At 36.6% G+C, this 20,587-nt stretch overlaps 1 protein-coding gene across 1 annotated transcript; it reads left to right on the forward strand.

The window, feature by feature from the left end:
* Positions 1-125: 125 nt before the first annotated feature.
* On the forward strand, positions 126-8,646 carry LOC311067997 (5-hydroxytryptamine receptor 3A-like). The gene is made up of 5 exons (XM_084090139.1): positions 126-276; positions 391-548; positions 3,229-3,439; positions 6,662-6,763; positions 7,165-8,646. The coding sequence occupies exons 1-5, from the start codon at positions 144-146 to the stop codon at positions 7,368-7,370; spliced, it is 810 nt and encodes a 269-aa protein (XP_083946265.1). The 5' UTR covers positions 126-143; the 3' UTR covers positions 7,371-8,646.
* The last annotated feature ends 11,941 nt before the right edge of the window (positions 8,647-20,587 follow it).

Raw genomic sequence — 20,587 nt, forward strand, 5'->3', positions numbered from 1 at the left:
GCTGGTTAATCAGTATCTGCAAGTTACTTTTGATTTGATTACCTGCTGTCTTTAATCACCATGTCTTTATTAATCAGTGTTCATTTATATTTTATTCATTTAGCATCAAGACTGATTTTGGAACAAAGGAGTCTCCAAATGTGATGTTGTTCTCTACCGGCTATATGGTCTCAGTTGACCTTTTAGCTCTGACCACGGCCTGTAAGATGGATCTCTACAGGTTTCCCTTCGACATCCAAAGATGCAATATAACATTTCAGTCTACAGTATATTCAAGTACATCTGACACACATGAATCAGTTTTGACAAACAAACATAACATAACATGGTTTATTCTTCCAAACTGTTTGACTGTAATATGAAATACAATTTTAATGTCTGTTCCCACAGAGCGGGAGATTACAGTTGAACCAATAACTAATGTAAGTTGGATCATCCAGTCGTCAAAGCAGCTCTTTCAGGCCCAGGGAGAGTGGGACCTCGTCAGTATGAATTACTCTAAAGCTAACATCACTAAGTGGCTTGAATTCGATCAGCTGGTATATCAGGTAAAGAGCACAGGGTATGAAGTGCACGCCAATATTAAATATATATATAAGAACTAAAAAAACAACAAAAAAAACTAGTTGATGAATTTGTGAAAAATATGCACCAAAATGACATACAATATACAAAATACAATTTGTAAATTTTTTATTTTAACCTTTAAAAAGGCAAATCATTTATTTTCCAAAAGATTAGGGCTCAAGTAATAAAATTACATTTTTGATGACCAAATTGTGAAATTATAATATAATATAATATAATATAATATAATATAATATAATATAATATAATATAATATAATATAATATAATATAATATACAGTATTTCATCCATTATTTTACTATTTAATGTTCAAATTCAACATGTAAATGTAGGTTTTGCTTACAAATATTACTAGGTGGAAAATAACAAATTGCATGTAGAATTAATAAGTAAAATTACAATTTTAAAAAACTACTTTAAAAAGTAGAAGAACACCAAAAAACAAAACAAAAAAACGACTTGATTACAGTAACATACAGTATTAATTACATCTGTAACTGTAATTAAGTAGTTTTTTTGTTGTTGTTTGTTTTTTGTGTGTGTGTGTGTTTGTGTACCTCTACTTTTAGTACTTCTAGTTTTTTAAATCTGTAATTTCATATATCATCACCTGATCACGTTTCACTTTAGCTTCCTTTGCTGCTGCAAACGTGTTTAACAAACACACTGTAAAGCAGCCAAAAAATGACGAAAGATAGAATAAAAGTTAAGATCCCAACTAATGGAAACACTAATCACTGTTATGGTGACTTCAAATGAACCATATTAGAGTTAAACCTCTGTTAATTCTCAATATTAACTTCTGTAGACATCTGACAGAAATAAAGTCAGTCTGGTTAGTAATAAGTGAAGCTGGTAATGCTGTTTGTGGAGTTGTTTAATCCTCCTCTGCTGAGATCTTCACAGATTTAATGTCTTCTTTTCTCTTCAGTTGATTTCATCTCAGGCTGTGTCTGAAGTCAGTTGTAGATCTTGTGTTTCTGCTCGTCTCTTTTTCTGTTCTCTTCTTTCCTTCAGTGATTCTGCTTGTTAACAGGCTTATTAAGGCTGGAAATGACTCCATATTTAATATCCACATATTTTGTGGCTCCAGTTCTGGTTTATTAGGTTAGGATTAGGTACACAGGTAGCGACTTCAGTGAAGGGGGTAATAATTTGGCATTAGTCAAAAATCGGGACAACACCGGGATTCCCTTTGCATCATGGAATCATTCTGCCTTAAGTTATAAACGTGACATAGCTTTATCTGCACGGAGGAATGGTGTTCCCGAAAATGTTCTATGGGTTTCCTCCTTTTGCAGCCACTTTGCATCCACATTTTTTGCTAATTGATATCTGTCCTCAGTTAGTTTTTCTTTATCCAAAGTATCCCCATACTGGCCACGGTTCGCCTCATAAGAATTTGACGGCGTTTCACTTTCAGTCTGCATCTGTCTTGTCCGTCTCCATGTTTTTTGTTATTTGTTTCACTTGTTTGTTGTCCCGCCCTTTCGGATTTTTTTTTATATATATACTCTGTAACGGATATGATTTTAAACGTAGCGAAGTACACTAATTCAAATAAAACATGCTTAAGAAAAGTAAAATTACAGATTTAAAAAAACTGGTAGAAGTACACAAACTACTCAATTACAGTAACGCGAGTAAATGTAATTCGTTACTTTCCACCTCTGAGTATTACTTATAAGCAAAACCTTCATACATGTTGACTTTGAACATTACATAGTAAAATAATGGATAAAATACTGTAAACTACATTATATTCCCAGATAGCAACATTGTTTCGGCCCAGATCCGGCCCACATCTGGCACATGTTGAAAGATGATCTGGCCCACATGCAAAGTGGAATGACGGCCCTTGGGCGGACTGCTCCTGTTAGCCAGATCTGGGCCATAAGCAGGCCATAGCAATGCCACATGTCAGCCAAGAGTAAAGAAATAAAACAGAACTGGACCTTATCTGAGCCACAAAACCTGTGTATATTAAATATGGAGTCATCTCAGCCTTAATAAGCCTGTTAACAAGCAGAATTTATTCATTTTTCTGAATAAAATACATTTCAGATGACTCTTATTCTTAAACATTTTAATAAATTATTAATGATACGAATAAGTTGTTAATCTAATTCATAATCAGTTATTGAATTTAGTTGATTAGACATATTTTACTGAGATGTGTATAAAACAAACAAAGTTTGTTATAATAAAGCATTTGTTCAACCAAAAAAACTGTTTTCATTATTTTAACTGTAAGTTTAACTGATGATAATAATAGTCATCATTTAATAATACAGTTTGTTTATTTAAATATTGTTTAATATCGTAAACTGTTATATTTTCTGAGACGGTTATCATACAATGAAAATATCATACCGTTATAGTCCCCCACCCCACCCCCGCTGTTAAAAAATAACTCAGTAACATCAATAATGAGCTACATGTTACTTACTTTACCGGTAATTTTACTTGTACTTAAGTAAAATTTAATTGAAGTACTTTTACTTGAGTGTAATATTGTAATATTGTAATATTTATTCATTTTCTTAGCTTTTTAACGTGTCTTGATTTATGGAGAATATTTATGTACTCTCTCTCTCTCTCTCTCTCTCTCTCTCTCTCTCTCTCTCTCTCTATGACAGATCAATTTAAAAAGGAGACCTCAACTGTATATCATAAACATTATATTACCGGTATTTTTCGTCCTCTTGCTGGATGTGGCCTCCTTCTTCATTTACAGAGAAGGAGATGACAAGCTGGGCTTTAAAGTGACTTTACTGTTGTCTATTTCTGTGATGCTGCTGATTCTTAGTAACACACTGCCCTCTACGGCTAAACAACTCCCTCTGATCGGTGAGTCTAACTTTGACCTGAGTATTAAAATTTACTTAAATTTCTTGTTGAAGCTCAAATTAAGTCACAACAATCAAACAATATGCATTAAACCTAGAATATTCTCTTTAAATGAAATATAAATTTAAGAATTTAAGGCAGAACAGTTGCAAATACTATTCAAGTCAAATGAAAGTTGATGCCTCCTGTCACACCATGACCTGTCCAGCAGAGGGAAACACAGCACAAGATCAACCTCCTCCTGACTTCCTGTTCATATTTTTTAATTCTAAAACTTGTTGAAAATTAACAGAAAGGCAGTCATAACTGAAAGATTTACAAAGACTGAGCTAATTCAATTGTCACATCACATTCATCACATTATACACATACCAAACAATGAGTAAGTTACAGAAAAAGAAAATAAATAAATAAATAAATAAATGAGTAAATAAATAAAAAGAAAAGAAAAAGTAGGGGAGTAGTTTTAAAAAAAAAAAAAAAACTATATATATATTAAACGAAAATCGCCCAATAAGGAAAACAAACACATTGCTTTTGGACTTTTCATCCATCTCAGTGTCTCCAAATATATTAGAAATTCCTCTTTACAAATCAATAACCGTGGAGGAATTTTGAAAAATGTACATTTGTGTATGTAATATTTCAGCAAAAGCAACAAATTATTTATTACATAAGATACCTTTTTATCCTTAATTAACAAACCAAATTTAACAATTTCCCACGACAGTATCAGTTTTGCAGTTCCCTTTCGAGTCGGTCTCTCCGTTAGATGACGCTTTGGGGTTCTCCCTCCTTCTTCGAGTCTACTGAAGCCTTATGAAATCAGGCCCACATGCACCGTGGAATGTTGGCCTTTTTGCCAGATCTGGGCCAGAAGCAGGCCATAGCAATGCCACATGTCAGCCAAGAGCAAAGAAATAAACCAGAACTGGACCTTATCTGAGCCACAAAACCTGTGTATATTAAATATGGAGTCATCTCAGCCTTAATAAGCCTGTTAACAAGCAGAATCACTGAAGGAAAGAAGAGAACAGAAAAAGAGACGAGCAGAAACACAAGATCTACAACTGACTTCAGACACAGCCTTAGATGAAATCAACTGAATATGACACACACATATGACACACACATAAATCAAAAATCAGCGTATGAATCTCAGCAATAGTGACAATCAACAAAACATTCAGAAAATCAGATCTGAACATCACAAAAAGCTACTAAATATCACAATAAAAACAACTTCCAAAAATAAAAGCAAATATTCAAGGTTAAACAAAATATTGGACAATAATAGGACAATTGAGCTGAGTTAAGAGCACAACTAAAAGAAACACTGATCACTGTTATGGTGACTTCAAATGAAACACATTAGAGTTAAACCTTTGTTAATTCTCAATAAAAACTTCTGTAGACGTCTGACAGAAAGAAAGTCAGTCTGGTTAGTAATAACTAATCCTCCTCTGCTGAGATCTTCACAGATTTAATGTCTTCTTTTATCTTCATGTGATTTAATCTAAGGCTGTGTGGAAGTCATAGTCAAAGTATCTTTATTTGTCTCCCCAAGGAGAAATTTGTTTTGGACATAGAGAAATTGCTGCAAGAGTTACCACAGAGACACAACACAAGCACAGGGTTAAGATAGTTAAAAAGACAAAAGGTACATAGAACATTTAGGCTACTCAAAGAGCTGTGCAAACTGCAAATTACCATTTTCTATAGGCTACTTGTGCAAAAGAAATATCATGTCATATCATATCCATACATACATTCAAAAACAGATATACAGTACATTAAAGAATTTATGATCACACGTTCATCGCTGCTCATTTATGACTACAAGTCAGTTGTAGTTCTTGTGTTTCTGTTTGTTTCTTTTTCTGTTCTCTTCTTTCCTTTAGTGATTCTGCTTGTTAACAGGCTTATTAAGGCTGAGATGACTCCATATTTAATATACACAGGTTTTGTGGCTCAGATAAGATCCAGTTCTGGTTTATTTCTTTGCTCTTGGCTGACATGTGGCATTGCTATGGCCTGCTTGTGGCCCAGATCTGGCAAACAGGAGCAGTCCGCTCAAGGGCCGTCATTCCACGCTGCATGTGGGCCTGATCCGCATTACACAAGTGCCAGATGTGGGCCGGATCTGGGCCGAAACAATGTTGCTATCTGGGGCCTGATATTCTAGCTGATATGCAAATTCGGGTGTACTTGAGCTGAGCAGCTCATTGGTCTGGCCCTGCCTATCAGCTGTGAGCACTCCTAGAAGAACAACGCTATTGGCTGTTGTTCTACTCTGTGATTGGTGTAGCCTTAGCCCAGGTATCTTTGGCCTGATCTTCACCTCTCACACGGCAGGATTTTTTCTCTTCTCGGACATTCTCGGACAGAATACACTGATTTTGATTTTCTGTGTGTGCCTAAATTTTTTAACTTTTAAGAAATCGTTTGGATTATTTGTAAATTCTAGATCGTATGCTGTGGAATAACAAATGGTGCAGTAATCAACAATATAAATTTAAGTCTAAGATAAGGCTCTAAATGAGTTCAGGTCAAATGATGATTATGGTTAAACATACCCAACACCACCTGACCAACTTTTCATCTAGATATTATAACACAGTTATAACCATCAAACTAACTAATTAAACTAATGTTAATAATTTAAGGGTCAATAGCTCAACTAAAGCACACACTGACCACCATAATGGTGACTTTTTATTTTCTCCTTCAGTGATTCTGCTTGTTAACATCAGTTGTCTTCAATAATGCTCAATCAATCACTTAATTAGCTCATTCATTTTAACACTGCTTCAGTGTTCATTTAACACTCTTTAGTGTTCATTTATCACTGATATAACTGGGTAACACAGTATACTCACTACAAAAAACTAGACTACACCACTGGTTGGAAGTCAATTGTGTTTCTGCTTTTCTCTTCTCTTTTCTTCTGTTCTTGAACTTCAGTGATCCTGCTTATCAAGTAATCATCAGTGTCTGAATTCACTCACTTCTTTTCATTCACTCTGTCAAATGGACTATATTAGTGAACTAATGTAGGGAATAGTGAATGAGGATATAGAGTGTAATTTGGTACACAGCCTCTGAGTGTCGACTGTCAGCGCTGTTAATTCTCAGTGAATTCCTGTAGGCTATTTTCCCCCCAAAAAAACAATATTAGTGTATAAATCTCTATAATGGTCATAGTTTGCTGTTTTTTTACAGGGGTTTACTGCTGTGCGATTTTCTGTCTCATTGGCATCAGCGTTTTGGAGACCATCCTTGTGAATTATCTGAAGTATAAAGGAACTGTTAGTGGCCAGGATGGTAAGAGTCGACACAGCATCTGATTATGAGGAACATTTTCCTGTGTTGAATTGTTTAACTTCACAAATTAAGGTTAAGATTTGTTTGCTTTGTCACTTTGGTAAATATGCAAAGAAAAACAATTACATTTAATCTTTGAGTAAATTAGACTAGAAAAAAAAAAAAAAAAACGAGAGTATGTTCAAGCATCTAAGTACCCCTTGGATAATGGATGTATGGATGAAAATAGCACATGTTAAACCATGTAAATGCATATGAAACAAACCCCTCTAAAGCAAAACATTAAATTCATTTGAAATTAATTTCCCCATTGAAAAATCTTATATATAATTGACATTGTTCAGACCACACAAAATAGTGTTTATCCAGAGACTTGCTTTGCTGTTTTCCTCTCTTTATAGATCCGAATGAAGAGCAGTCTTCTACCCTTGATAGGCTAAATCAGATCCTCACTGAGTGCTGGGATGTAACTCAACGAAAACAACAACAGAAGACATGTCTGTCCCTGACTGACGTGGCATGGATCATAGATAAGACCTTCTTGGTTCTTTACATAATCACCATTATTGTGTTTCTGTCTGTGCTTGGAAAGCTTTGGATTCCATAGTCATGCCTTATACTTGAGATATCACACAATACTAACTTTTATTCAGAGTAAATATACAGTTTATATAGAGTTTGATACACAAGAATACATGGGCAAAAACACAAAGATTCAGACAGAAGATGCACTCACTGGCAGACTCACATGAAATCCTTAAAGAGGTTTATAAAATACTACACTAAAAAGCACGATCATAATACTTTGGCGAAAAACCAAAGCAACCATTGCAACTTAATAAATAATATACTTTAGGACAAGTATAAGTGCTGAAAAATAATATGACTCAAGTAAGAGTAAATAAGTAGTTTGGTGAAAAACTACTCAATTTACTACGTTACAAAGTACTTTAGTAGTACCGTAGTAGTAGTAGTATTATACTCAAAATGAGGTGAGGTCAGCAATATGGAGCACTAAACACTCTCATGTAATTTCTGTTTCATTCGCCCTCCCACCTTCGAGATTCATAAAATTATTAAACTTATGACGTTCCAGGAAATCCATTCAGCATCAGATATCGCTACAGTAAAATCACCAAAATTTAATTATACTCAAGAAAGTATAATTAAAAAAAAAAAAAAATGTACTCAAGTACTTTAAAAAATTCATAAATTAGTTATTTTCCACCTCTGATAGTGACAGGGCCATTTTGGGGGCAGGCGCTCAAGTGAAAAAAAGGCACCCCTCAATAAAGTAAAGTTATTGTTGATCCTCTTTTAATTAATTACCCTATTTATCACTGTTATACAAATTAAATGACATTAACAAAATCCATCTTTCTAATAATCAGAATCCATTTACACTGCAATTACAATTGCCTAAATAATGTAATGAGATTAATGTTTTGAATAAAACATTATGAATATAGAAATATGAAATGTTGGAAAACATGGGGGTGAAGGGAACAAAACTTTTTGAAATTGATTTGTTTTATTATCTATATTATCAACTTGTTTGTATTATTATTCTGTTTTTGAATTTTTGATTTTATATACTTTGATCAGCTGTATTGCAAGAATAAATGTCTTAATGTCTCAATGTTTAAATGGGGCCACCGTTTATCTTAAATACCTGTCTCTGTTGTCTCAGTTAGGGGCCAGTTTTTGTTCTGGTCATTTCTCCTTAGTTTTTCCTCATGCTGAGTTTAAGGTTGGAGTGTATTTTGTTAACCTCAGTTATTGTCTGAGTCTAGTTATTATTTGTTGGATTAAATTGATTCAGTTTGTTTTCTTTACTTGAGACATTTTGATTGGTTGGTCACAATAAAAACAATTTTTGTTGGAAATCATGTGTCCTCATGCATTATTACCTGCCTCTCCATTCTCTCTCTCTCTCTCTCTCTCTCTCTCTCTCTCTCTCTCTCTCTCTCTCTCTCTCTCTGTCGGAGTGCATGCTGGGAGTGAGTGGAAGGAGCGTTTGTGAGCGTGAGTTGTGCCCGCTGTGGCTTGAAAGTGCTTTTTCTATTTTCTAACTTTATTTCTATCTTTCTTGTGTATCAATTAATTGTTGGTAAGAGTAGAGCCTCCTATTTCTTGTGCTTCTGTTTTTCGTGGGTCGCCAGTGACCAGTGTTTTGAACTGGGAGGCATGGCGGCTCCAGTTTTCAAAATGTTTGATACACTCACTCGTCGTCACGCAATTAAAGTGTTATCGTCTTTAAGCGTAGACGAGTGTAGTATTGCGGTAGGCAACATTGTTGGACACGATAATGTGGTTGCAGCTTCAAGAATGAACAATGCCATTGTTTTATTTCTGAGCTCTGTAGCTAAGGCAAATGAGGTAGTAGAGAAGGGTTTGTCTGTAAACGGCTTGTTTACTCCCGTCCTTCCTCTCGCTACACCTGCTAGAAAGGTGACAATATCAAACGTACCACCTTTTATTACTGACGAAATGTTGAAAAGAGAATTGGGTCGATATGGGAAGCTGATATCACCAATTAAAAAAATGCTGATTGGGACCAAATCTGAGCTCGTAAAACATGTTGTGTCATTCAGGCGTTACGTTTACGTGATCTTAAATAATCACAATACGGATTTAAATCTTTCGCTAAATTTTAAAGTTGAGGATTTTGATTATACCGTGTTTGTGTCAACTGACTCAATGCGTTGTTTTGGTTGTGGAAAAACAGGACACACTGTTCGAACTTGTCCCATAAAGGGAACAAGTAAACCTAATGAGAGTAGGCTTACAAATTGCGATAGTCGCGCCGATAAGCCTAATGCGGAAGTGCAAACCACCACCGCTGCGGGAGAAGGTCCGGCTGGACCGACTCCGTCAGCGGAGGTAAGAGCGAAACATGATGGTGCACAGGCCCAGAGCGAAATGCCAACTGTTTCTAGTGATATCTTTACTGAATCTTTTGAAAATTTAAGCAGTGAAGCTTTTTTTCAAAATCGCACCGAAGACTCTAGAACAGAAACACAAGCCTCCACTGCTGTAGGAGCGGGTTCAGTTGGACCGGCTCCGTCAGCGGTGGAAGGAGAGCAAAATCATGATGAAGCAGAAGGTCAGGGTAACATTGACAAAGAACCCCATGAAAGCAAAATAACAACTTGTTTTGAAAGTGAGGAGGTCAATATGCAAGTAGATCATGGCGCGAGCCTTGTTGAGTTTAAGAAACCCATTAAAAGAAAAATGAGCCTTGAGATAAAGTCTGCAAAAAAATCAGGAAATGTGCCTGTAGCGACTGGTATGGATGAGCCTGCATATGAGAGTGACTGCTCAGATTCGGGTGCTTCCATTTGCTCACAAGGAAGTGCGCCGCTTCTTGTGCCGATTCAGTGGTCTATAGGTTACGGTGTGAGTGAAATTAAATTATTTCTCAAGATCACCAAAAACATGAAGAATGTTCAAGTTGTCGATTATTTTCCCGATCTTGAGAATTTTACTAAAGTCACAAGGTGCTTTATGAGTGAACGTAAATTTACTCAAAAAGAAGTGTACCGACTTCGAAAGAAGTTCCTGACAAAGGTCAATCCTACACTGACGAATAATGATGATATGGCCTAGACAAATGCGTTTTATTGAGCGCTTTTCCTTTTTTGTAACATGCCTTTTCTTTTCTTTTCTCATGAATACATTTAATATAGCTACTCTTAATTTAAATGGAGCAAGGGGGAGTCAAAAGAGGGCAGGACTTTTTGAATTGGTAAAACAGAGAAAGATAGATGTCTTGCTTGCACAAGAAACACATAGTGACGCAATTAATGCAACTGAGTGGGAGAAAGAGTGGAATGGGCTTGCTATATTAACCCTCTGGGGTCCTTCGGGTCCAAATGGACCCGAAGCGTTTAAAAAAAAAAAAGTTAAAAATCATAGCTTCATCGGAATGGTCCGAGATTTGGTGACTTTGTTGGTACTTGGTATATGAACACCCAAAAAAATTGGGGACAGGATTTGAATAGTCTAAGTGGTTGTAAAAAAAATAGTCACACTCAGGACCTTCGGGTCCAAATGGACCCGCCATAGGAAATGAATGGGAAATTGGCAAAAATGTGAAAATGCAGAGTTTTTTTGTGCGTACAATCTACAAATCAGCCACGATCCAGAAAAAAAGCACACAACAGTGAAGGGGTTAATCTATAAAACATCAAGAGTGCAAAACAGACACATCCACACACACACACACACACACAAACACACTTTTATACACATACACACTAATAAATTCAGATTACAAAAATCTGTTTTGAATTTTTAAAAATCACAGCTTCATCGGAATGTTCCGAAAGTTGGTGACTTTTATGGTATTAGGTATGTGAACACACAAAAAATATTTGGGTCATGATCCAAGCATGTCACACTTCTGCTCTTTGGTCAAAAATGACCCCCATAGGAAATGAATGGGAAATTGTCAAAAATATGAAAACACAGAATTTTTTTGTGCACACAAGCTACAAATCAGCCAGGATGCAGAAAAAAATGACTCAACAGTGAAGGGGTGAATCTCTAAAACATCAAGAGTGCAAAAAAAAACCACACACACACACACATTTTTTTTAATAAAAATAAAATAAAAAATATGTATATAAAAAATGTCTATTATATTCAATGGGAAAAAATGGGTCATAATTATTGTATAAATATTAATTAAAATCAAAAAATTATCTCAAAACACCAAAAAAGAAAAGAAAAAATATTATAAAAAACAAGTAAAAAAAAAAATATATGATTTTTTTTTTATATATATTAATCCCGCCCTCCGGGTCCATTTGGACCCGAAGGTCCTGAGTGTGACTGTTAAACGAAGGACCCCAGAGGGTTAAGTCATAATACCACCCTTAGTGGTGGTGTGGCCATTTTGTTCTCCCATAGTTTTATCCCACATTCCTATACAGTGGAAGAGGTTTTGAAAGGTAGAATTTTAAAAGTGAGAGCACATTTTGAGAATTCTGTTTTTATTTTCATCTGTGTATATGCTCCAACATCAACATTAGATAGAATGTGTTTTTTGGATGCACTTGGTACAATTTTGGAGAAGTGCTGCAGTGAAGAATATTTGTTTTTGGGTGGTGATTTTAATTGTACAGAGAAAGACATAGACCGGAATCATCTTGAACCTCACATGCCTTCACGCAGAAAATTGGTACAACTTATTGAAGCACAGGATTTATGTGATGTGTGGAGAAATTTGCATAGAAATGTGTCACAGTATACATGGACTCACATATATGCTAACTCTGTATCTCTTGCGAGGTTGGATCGACTGTATGCTTTTAAACACCACTTAAGCATTTTTAGAAATTGTTGTATTGTTCCAGTTAGTTTTTCAGACCATAGTTTAGTATCATGTTCCATCTTTATTAATTCTATTAGGTCTAAAAGTGCTTACTGGCACTTTAACACTTCTTTGCTGAGTGATAATCATTTTAAAAATGTGTTCAGGTTTTTTTGGGTTTCTTTCAGAGCTGAGAAGAATACTTTTGAATCATTACAGAGTTGGTGGGAGTATGGCAAGATACAGATAAAACAACTATGTCAGCAATACACTTACAATGTCACTAAAGATACAGTCCAAGATATGAAAATTTTGGAAAATGACATTTTACATTTTCAGAATTTGGCACAGTCTTCTAATAACCAAGACCTATTGGATAAACTTTTTAAACAGAAAACTAAATTGTCTGACCTGCTAGGGTTAAAAACACAAGGGGCTTTGGTCCGATCACGTTACCAAAGTGTGAATGAGATGGATGCGCCCTCTAAGTATTTTTTTAATCTTGAGAAAAAGAATGGACAAAAACGTATGATTCATAATTTAAAATCTGAAACTGGTGTTTTACTGTCAGATCCCATTGACATTCGCAAGAGGGCTTTCAGTTTTTATGCTACACTCTATACTAGTGAGTATAGAGAGGACATGGTTGCTGAACAGAGTTTTTTTGAGGGGCTTCCTCAGGTATCAGATCTTTCTAATGAGATGCTCTGTGGGGTGATAACCCTGGAAGAAGTGCAAGAGGCGCTCCAAAGCATGGAGACTGGGAAAGCGCCTGGATTGGACGGACTCCCAATGGACTTTTATAAGTCATTTTGGACTGATTTGAAGGAGGATTTGCTTGAGGTGCTTAATGACAGTTTAGCCGGAGGGCTGATGCCAGTGAGCTGCCGTAGAGCTGTCCTTACCCTTCTGCCCAAAAAGGGAGATCTAAGTGACATAAGATCATGGCGTCCAGTGTCGTTACTTGCCTCAGAGTACAAGCTGCTCTCTAAAGTACTGGCCACCCGGTTGGGTAAGGTCATGGAAGAAGTTATCCATCCTGACCAGTCCTATTGTGTTCCTGGCAGGTCAATTTTCGATAATATATCGTTGATTAGAGATATTTTAGATGCATCCAAGGTCTTTGGTCTAAATACAGCTTTTATCTCTATTGACCAAGAGAAAGCGTTTGATAGAGTGGAGCATTCCTATCTTTGGAAGACTCTGAATGCATTTGGTTTTAGCTCAAATTTCATAGATAAAATAAAAGTACTGTATAAGGACATTGAAAGTATGCTCAAAATTAACGGTGGCTTATGCTCTCCCTTTAAGGTGCTAAGAGGGGTGAGACAAGGATGTTCTTTGTCAGGTATTCTTTATAGTTTTGCGATTGAGCCTTTATTGCAAAAATTTAGGAGTACTTTAAAAGGGATATCCATTCCAAATTGTAATGATACCTTTTGTTTTTCAGCTTATGCTGATGATGTGATTTTAATGATTAGTGGCCAGTGTGATGTGGATACTTTGGTTGAAGTGTCTAAGAGTTTTGAAACTGTCTCTTCAGCCAGAATTAACTGGTCAAAAAGTGATGCCTTTCATGTTGGGAAATGGAAGGAGGGTTTACCAATTTTGCCAGGTGGTTTAACATGGAAAAAAGATGGTCTTAAATATCTAGGTATTTTTCTTGGAGATGACTGTTATGTGCAAAAGAACTGGGAGGGGATTGTTGATAAAGTAAAAGGGCGTTTGGATAAATGGAGGTGGCTTAAACCCCAAATGTCATACAGAGCACACTAGTGATCAATAATTTGGTGGCCTCTTTTTTATGGCATAGATTAGCATGTGTTGACCCTCCTTTACATTTGCTTGCAAAAGTTCAATCTTTGTTATTGGATTTTTTTTGGGATAAAATGCATTGGGTTCCACAAGGTGTTCTTTATCTGCCAAGAGAAGAAGGAGGACAAGGCCTGGTTCATGTACAAAGTAGAACGGCAGCTTTTCGCATGCAATTTCTTCAAAAATTACTGACTGACCAAAAAGACTTGAGATGGAAACCTGTGGCTATTGCGATTTTAAGAACTGTTGGAGAATTGGATATGGACAAAACTCTGTTTCTCATGGATCCCAAGAGATTGAATACCTCACAGCTGCCAATTTTCTATACAAATCTGTTCAAAGTGTGGGGTTTATTTAAGGTGCAGAAAGTTGTGAGAACAACTTCTGTGTTTTGGCTTTTAAAAGAGCCTCTGGTTTATGGGACACGGGTAGACCTAACATGTAACAGTAATGCAATGTCTGAAGTTTTTTTTAAGTCACGCCTGTTCACTTTTGGGCAATTACTAGATGTAGCTGGCGTTGATTTTCAAAACTGTGAAAATGTAGCAAGTGTTTTAAATATTAGGTCAAAACGTGTTGTCTCTCAGTTGTTGCAGAGATGTTGTAATTCACTTACAGTAGAGGAGAAGATGTTGTTAAAGGGATACTTTGAGAGGAGAATTAGGGCAAATGAAAGTGACCCTTTTCCTAATCTTATGTTAACTCCAGAGTTTGGTGATAATACTGGTCATTTCTTAGATGACATTGAACCTCTGGTTTTGTATGGGAATTGTGGTAGAGTGTTTTACAATGTTTGTGTTAAAATTTTTCATCAGAGAGGTTTAAAACAGAAGGTTGACACTCCTTGGCGCACTGTACTTGGGTTGGGTAATGAGGTAAAACCAGAGTGGAGAGCACTGTATAAGCCACCGTTAGCCAAAAGAATTGGGGACCTGCAATGGCGAATTATACATGGAATTATAGCTGTGAATGCGTTTATTTTTGTTTTAAATCGAGAAACGAGTCAAAATTGTCCATTTTGTTTTGAAAGAGAAACTGTGTTTCATGCTTTTATGTATTGTCCAAGACTGGTGGAATTATTTAATGCATTGGAGAGACTGTTTCTTTGTTTCAATGAGACATTTTCAGATAAGATTTTTATTTTTGGCTTTCGTTATGTCAAAAAACGCAGAACTGTTTGCCATTTGCTGAACTTCATTCTAGGTCAAGCTAAAATGGCCATTTATTTGAGCAGAAAGAACAAAGTTGAAAATGGGCAAAACCAGGATGTTGTAATGGTTTTTGCAGCTCTGATTAAATCTAGACTGCAAATAGACTTTCACTTTTACAAAGCAACTGAAAATGTAATAATGTTTGAAAGTATTTGGTGTGTAAACGGAGTCTTATGCTCAGTTGTAAATGATGAACTTAATTTTTCACACTTGTAGTGTGTTTTTTTAATCTAGTGTGATTTATTCACACTCATGACACAATGTTTTTTTATCTTTGAACTTTTGTAATAAATAGTTTTTGAAAATTCTCTCTCTCTCTCTCTCTCTCTCTCTCTCTCTCTCTCTCTCTCTCTCTCTCTCTCTCTCTCTCTCTCTCTCTCTCTCTCTCTCTCTCTCTCTCTCTCTCTCTCTCTCTCTCTCTCTCTCTCTCTCTCTCTCAACAGGTCAACAGGTGGTACTGGATTACCAGTAGCAGGCTTTGAAACAAGCTTTCAGCTTTTCGAACAAGCCTGACCTGACCTGAGTCTTTATGTGACCTATGAGTCATGCAGTGATGTGTTGATTCTGGGAAGATAAAGGTGGATTTTGCCCTTGAGCAAAACATTTGCATTGGTTCAGGAAGATCAACAATGTAATACATACATTGTGGTACATATGCATCAGTGGAAAACATTCCTTTCCTTATAAAGAATAGGAAAACTGTACACCAGGGATGGGCAAATGCGGTCCTGGAGGGCCACTGTCCTGCAGAGTTTAGCTCCAACCCTGATAAACTCTCCTGTCTGTAGCTTTCTAGTAATCCTGAAGACATTGGTTAGCTGGTTCAGGTGTGTTTGATTAGGGTCCCAGAAAGATAGCAACCATCAAAACAATGTTAAATCAATGTAAATGTGTACATTTTGACTCAACATCTTTTTTAAAGATTTTTTAATTCTCAAAAAAAAAAAAAGATCTTGGGAGATTTATTGTCTTCTTTTATTTGCAGTTGATTTCAGGCTGTGTGGCTTTAAGTCAGTTGTAATTGTTGTGTTTCATTTTCTGTGCAAACATGATGTTGAACCAACATCACATTGTAACATTGACTCATGTCATCACCATTGATTTATGGATGAAAAAAAAAAAAAAAAAATCAACATTAATTGCTGGAGATTTAAAAGAGATGTTGATTCAATACAGTTAACATTGACACATTAGGCTTGTTTGAGATGAGCAAAATCTGCGCAGAACCGATCACCGGTGATCAGCGCGAGATGCATGCCGGTTAGAAATGTGTCTGAGTGCGGTCCGCCTTGCTCTGATGTCATGCTGACGTATGTCAAAAATCGCTCGCGAGCGCAAGGCAGACGTGTCGGATTCTGCAGTCGAGCGTAGTATTCTGGCGCAGTATGGCTGCCGTCGCATCATCCAGGTGGATGCTGCACATTGGTGGCGGTTGAGGAGATCCCCCCCTTCCATATGTAAAGCGCTTTGAGTACCTAGAAAAGCGCTATATAAATGTAACAAATTATTAATCATTATGAAGATCTTCCTCACGTACAACACAGGAGTCCATGCTAGTGCAGCTTGTGAACAATCCTTTAGCATATGAAAAGACCATCTTTCCAATACAAATTTTGAAAAGCTTCTAGGCTATTGTGTCGCGTGATTAAACACCTCTTGTTAAAAGGATCGGGGTCCAGCCTGGCCACCTCTTGATAGGTGGTGGCAGAAACTTGTTTCCATGGAGAGATATCTCTTATAGACACACACACACACATCAAATGTTACTGTGGTTTGAGCTAAGTTGAGTTTTAAATTAACTTGCAGTTTGTCCTGCAAATGTACCCACGTCTAAATTGAGCATTCCAATGCAAACACAGGTGCGTACGCATACGTACAGATACAGATGAACATACACACACTCTCGACACATGGTTTTGTTATTTGTGGAAGTTTTTTGTTTGTTTGTTTTTGTGACCATATGGGTTTTTGAACAGTTGTTGAATAAACATTTGAACTGAACAGTTATGCCTCTATCTGTTTGACTGACCGTTTAATTGATCACTGAGAAAGCATTGATGAAGTTAGTTCAATTGAAAAATTATTTTAAAAAAATTAAAATAAGAAATAGCTTAGATGTAGTAAACCACTTTTGCAATGTTGCTGTAGCTTAGCTCGCTAAATTTCCCAGGGTGGTAGCTTCAGTGTAGTGAAGCTTAACTTAAAGGTCCCCTTATGCAAAATTCACTTTTGCATGCTGTTTGGACATAAATGTGTGTTGGCAGTGTGTGTACACAACCAGCCAATAGTGATAAAAATCCACTCACTCCTTTTTTATTAATCCCCATAAATCATCAGCAGTGTCTCCCAACAACCTGTTTTCAGAATGCTGTTTTAGTGACGTCACTACAGCACAGGCCCCGCCCACGAGTGTTGACAGACACTGCCGTTTCAACATAGCCCCGCCCTGATCGAGTTCACAGCTGCTGCACTGACGAGAATGTCTCCCAAGCGTTGTAGGTGTTGTGCAGCTGGATGTATTAATTCACATCGCTCTCTCTATTTACTCCCGAAATCTGAGGCAGCCGCTGAAGAAGAGGTGGAATTATTTTGTTTTTAAAGAAAATGCTCCCTCAACTCTACTGAAATTCGTTTATGTACTTGCGCACTTCTTATAACTTACTGTGTTTACTCAGCTCTGACGGTGATTTTCTGAAGTAAAACTGACGCTTCATCTTTTGTGTGATGTACAATAAACTTTATTAAACTCATCAGTACATGTTTGATCATCATTCGGACCTGGTCCGAAACAGCAGACTTCTATTAATAATGGATACATACAAGCAGATGACAAATACGTTATAACCGTAATTAAACCACTAAACTATACCTGTTCCATCTCTATACAGCACTCTGACTCTGTAGGCATTATTGTCCGACTCCGGGTCGAAATGTTTGTCGCCATCTCTGTTCGAAATCTGCAATTGCAGTTATTCGCAGAATTATCAACTTCGGCATGGCACAGCGCGGATGAATCCAATGTTTTGAGGAGAATGTGCTGCTGTCAATCACCGCGCCGGTGTGGATATTGTCATTCGGAATCACAGATTCTACTTTTTGGAAGTATGACCAACATAAGAATTTTCACCGGAAAATGTCGTCTGAACAAGTAAGTATCATCCAAATTATACTTTGTTCTTAAATTGTTAATGTTAACAACATCAGCACTGCATGACTACATTTAATGCCCTTCCGATATTTATCCTTGTTTTCACATGGACTGGTTGCAGTCTCTTTTTTTTCTCCGAAGTCCGAAGTCTTTCGCGTTTTACAGCGGGTGAATCTCCTTGTGATTGTTGTTTGAACCTTTCTGGATCCGCCATCGAATTGATAAGTTTAATTATATCAAGTGCTGCGAGAAAAGGCTATAAATCTCCACCTCCAACACCCTCAGACGCAATATAGCCGACTAGCCGAGACACCTTCTTTATGTGTATATATGTGACGTAATGACGCAAAGACATGGAAATCCACCAGTACCACTGGAATTATAAACAGTATTACAAGCTTACCATTTTGAATCGAGCTACGGCAAGCAGATAGTGTTGAACACTGGCTGGTTATGTACTTGCTCAAAAAATTATTTTGGATCATTTTTAACCCAAAAAAGCTACGGACTGCAGCTTTAAGTTGCCTATTAAAATCTTTCAGATATCGCAAGCCACTGCGATATGCATATCGTGATATGTACATTAGTGATATTATGATAATTTCAATATATTGTGCAGCCCTACGTTACATCATCACAATGGACTTTTTTTTTTAATTCAGTTTATCAGATTAAAGCAGTGATTCCCAACCCCCGGTCCCCGGACCGGTGCCGGTCCGTGGACCCGTTAGTACCGGGCCTTGAAATATTCCCAGAATAATGTTTCTTTTTTTCTTTTTTTTATAATAATAATAATAGTCTTTTTTAAATGCTTTTTTTAAGTGCTATGACGTCATGTTATTTAATCCAAAACCTAAACAATAAATAGATTAAAATGTGTTTCTTTGAGCGCCTTGCGATTGCTTAGCAACGCGTCATATCTGAACGGACTGCAAAAAAGCGCGCTGCACCTGAAGTGACAGGGAAGTGGAGAGATGAGCGGGCCGCGATATTTTTTTTCAATTGCGGACAGTTCTGGTAAAAGGAAAGGCGATGACCAACTCGAAAATAGAGAGAGAGAGAAGTCAAGCTTCATAAATACAATACCTCATACATTAGGTATGGATATACGACAACAGGCGATTCCGTGGCGCCAAATCCGTTGTGTGTTATTTGTGGTGAAAAACTGTAAGCTGGTTTTCGTTCATATTTGTTAAGCAGACCTTTTAAAATTTCGTTTTATTGTATCCTGGAATTTGTGTGCATTGTTTTGGATGCATATGTATTTTATGGATGCTCAGGAAGAACAGCTTGTCTTGTGCACAGCTACAAATATAGTAATATCAATAAGCAGTTCATGCTCACATTAAAATAGTTTTGTTCTCATTGGTCTGATCTGGTATTTTTTGTTAAAGGTTAAAGCTTAATCTCTAATTTTATACTTTTAAAAATGATTGGCTGAAATCACTAAGTTATGTGTTTGCTATTGTATTCTGAAACTGTCTGACTGTTGAAACTGGCTCTTATTTTCATACAATTAGCCTTTGTTGTCACCTGTTGGTGTGTGAAAACACTAAGTTGCTGTTGAAGTGATTGTCTTTAGTGGTTCTGGAGAGATTTGACAGGTGAAATGGACTGGTATTTTCATACAATTTGCCATTACTGCCACCTGCTAGTGAGTGAGTGCTGTGTGAGTTGCTTTTGAAGTAGACCTAATTGTATGGCAGAAAAGGGAAACATTTTGTGAACCGGTCTGAAAGTTTAAAAAGATTGGTATAGTCATACAAGTAGCCTTTGTTGCCACCTAGTTCATTATATGCAAATAAATGATAGGCTGTTACTGTTTTACACAGTGATATGTTCCAAACGATGCATCTTAAAATTGACAACTGGTCCCTGGAATTTTTTTTATGAATATGCTGGTCCCTGGCACAAAAAAGGTTGGGAACCCCTGGATTAAAGCATTGCTGGATCTCATGCTGTAGATTCACAGGCTTTGGTGTGCCTTCTGAGCAGGAAAATAACTCCTGATCTGCAGATATATGCAGGAATCAATGACTCTCATGAAATCAGTAAATGAGGCCAATTTGCAATGATTATCAATAAGAAGCCAACATCATATTATCACATTTTCTCTTGCTGTTCTCGCCATAATAAAGTGCAAACAGCAGCCAGAGAAAAACTAATGTTAAAAAGTCAAGGGTCAAGAGCCCAACTAAATCAAACACTGATTACCATAATGGTGACACCAAACCCAAATATTTTCAATTAAACATCAATATCTAAAAATCTGTTATTTCTCAATAAGAGCTTCTGAAGATGTCTTAATTAATTTTAACACTTAAAATTACAAG

Source organism: Abramis brama (assembly GCF_963993115.1).
Source record: "Abramis brama genome assembly, chromosome: 1".
In the NCBI taxonomy this organism is placed as follows: Eukaryota; Metazoa; Chordata; class Actinopteri; order Cypriniformes; family Leuciscidae; genus Abramis; species Abramis brama.

Bases quoted from the DNA above. Each gene is read 5' to 3' on its own strand.
- LOC311067997 (XM_084090139.1), top strand. From the start codon at position 144: ATGTTGTTCTCTACCGGCTATATGGTCTCAGTTGACCTTTTAGCTCTG. The intron at 3,440-6,661 runs GTGAGTCTAACT...GTTTTTTTACAG, and splicing joins TAAACAACTCCCTCTGATCG to GGGTTTACTGCTGTGCGATT. The intron at 6,764-7,164 runs GTAAGAGTCGAC...CTCTCTTTATAG, and splicing joins AACTGTTAGTGGCCAGGATG to ATCCGAATGAAGAGCAGTCT.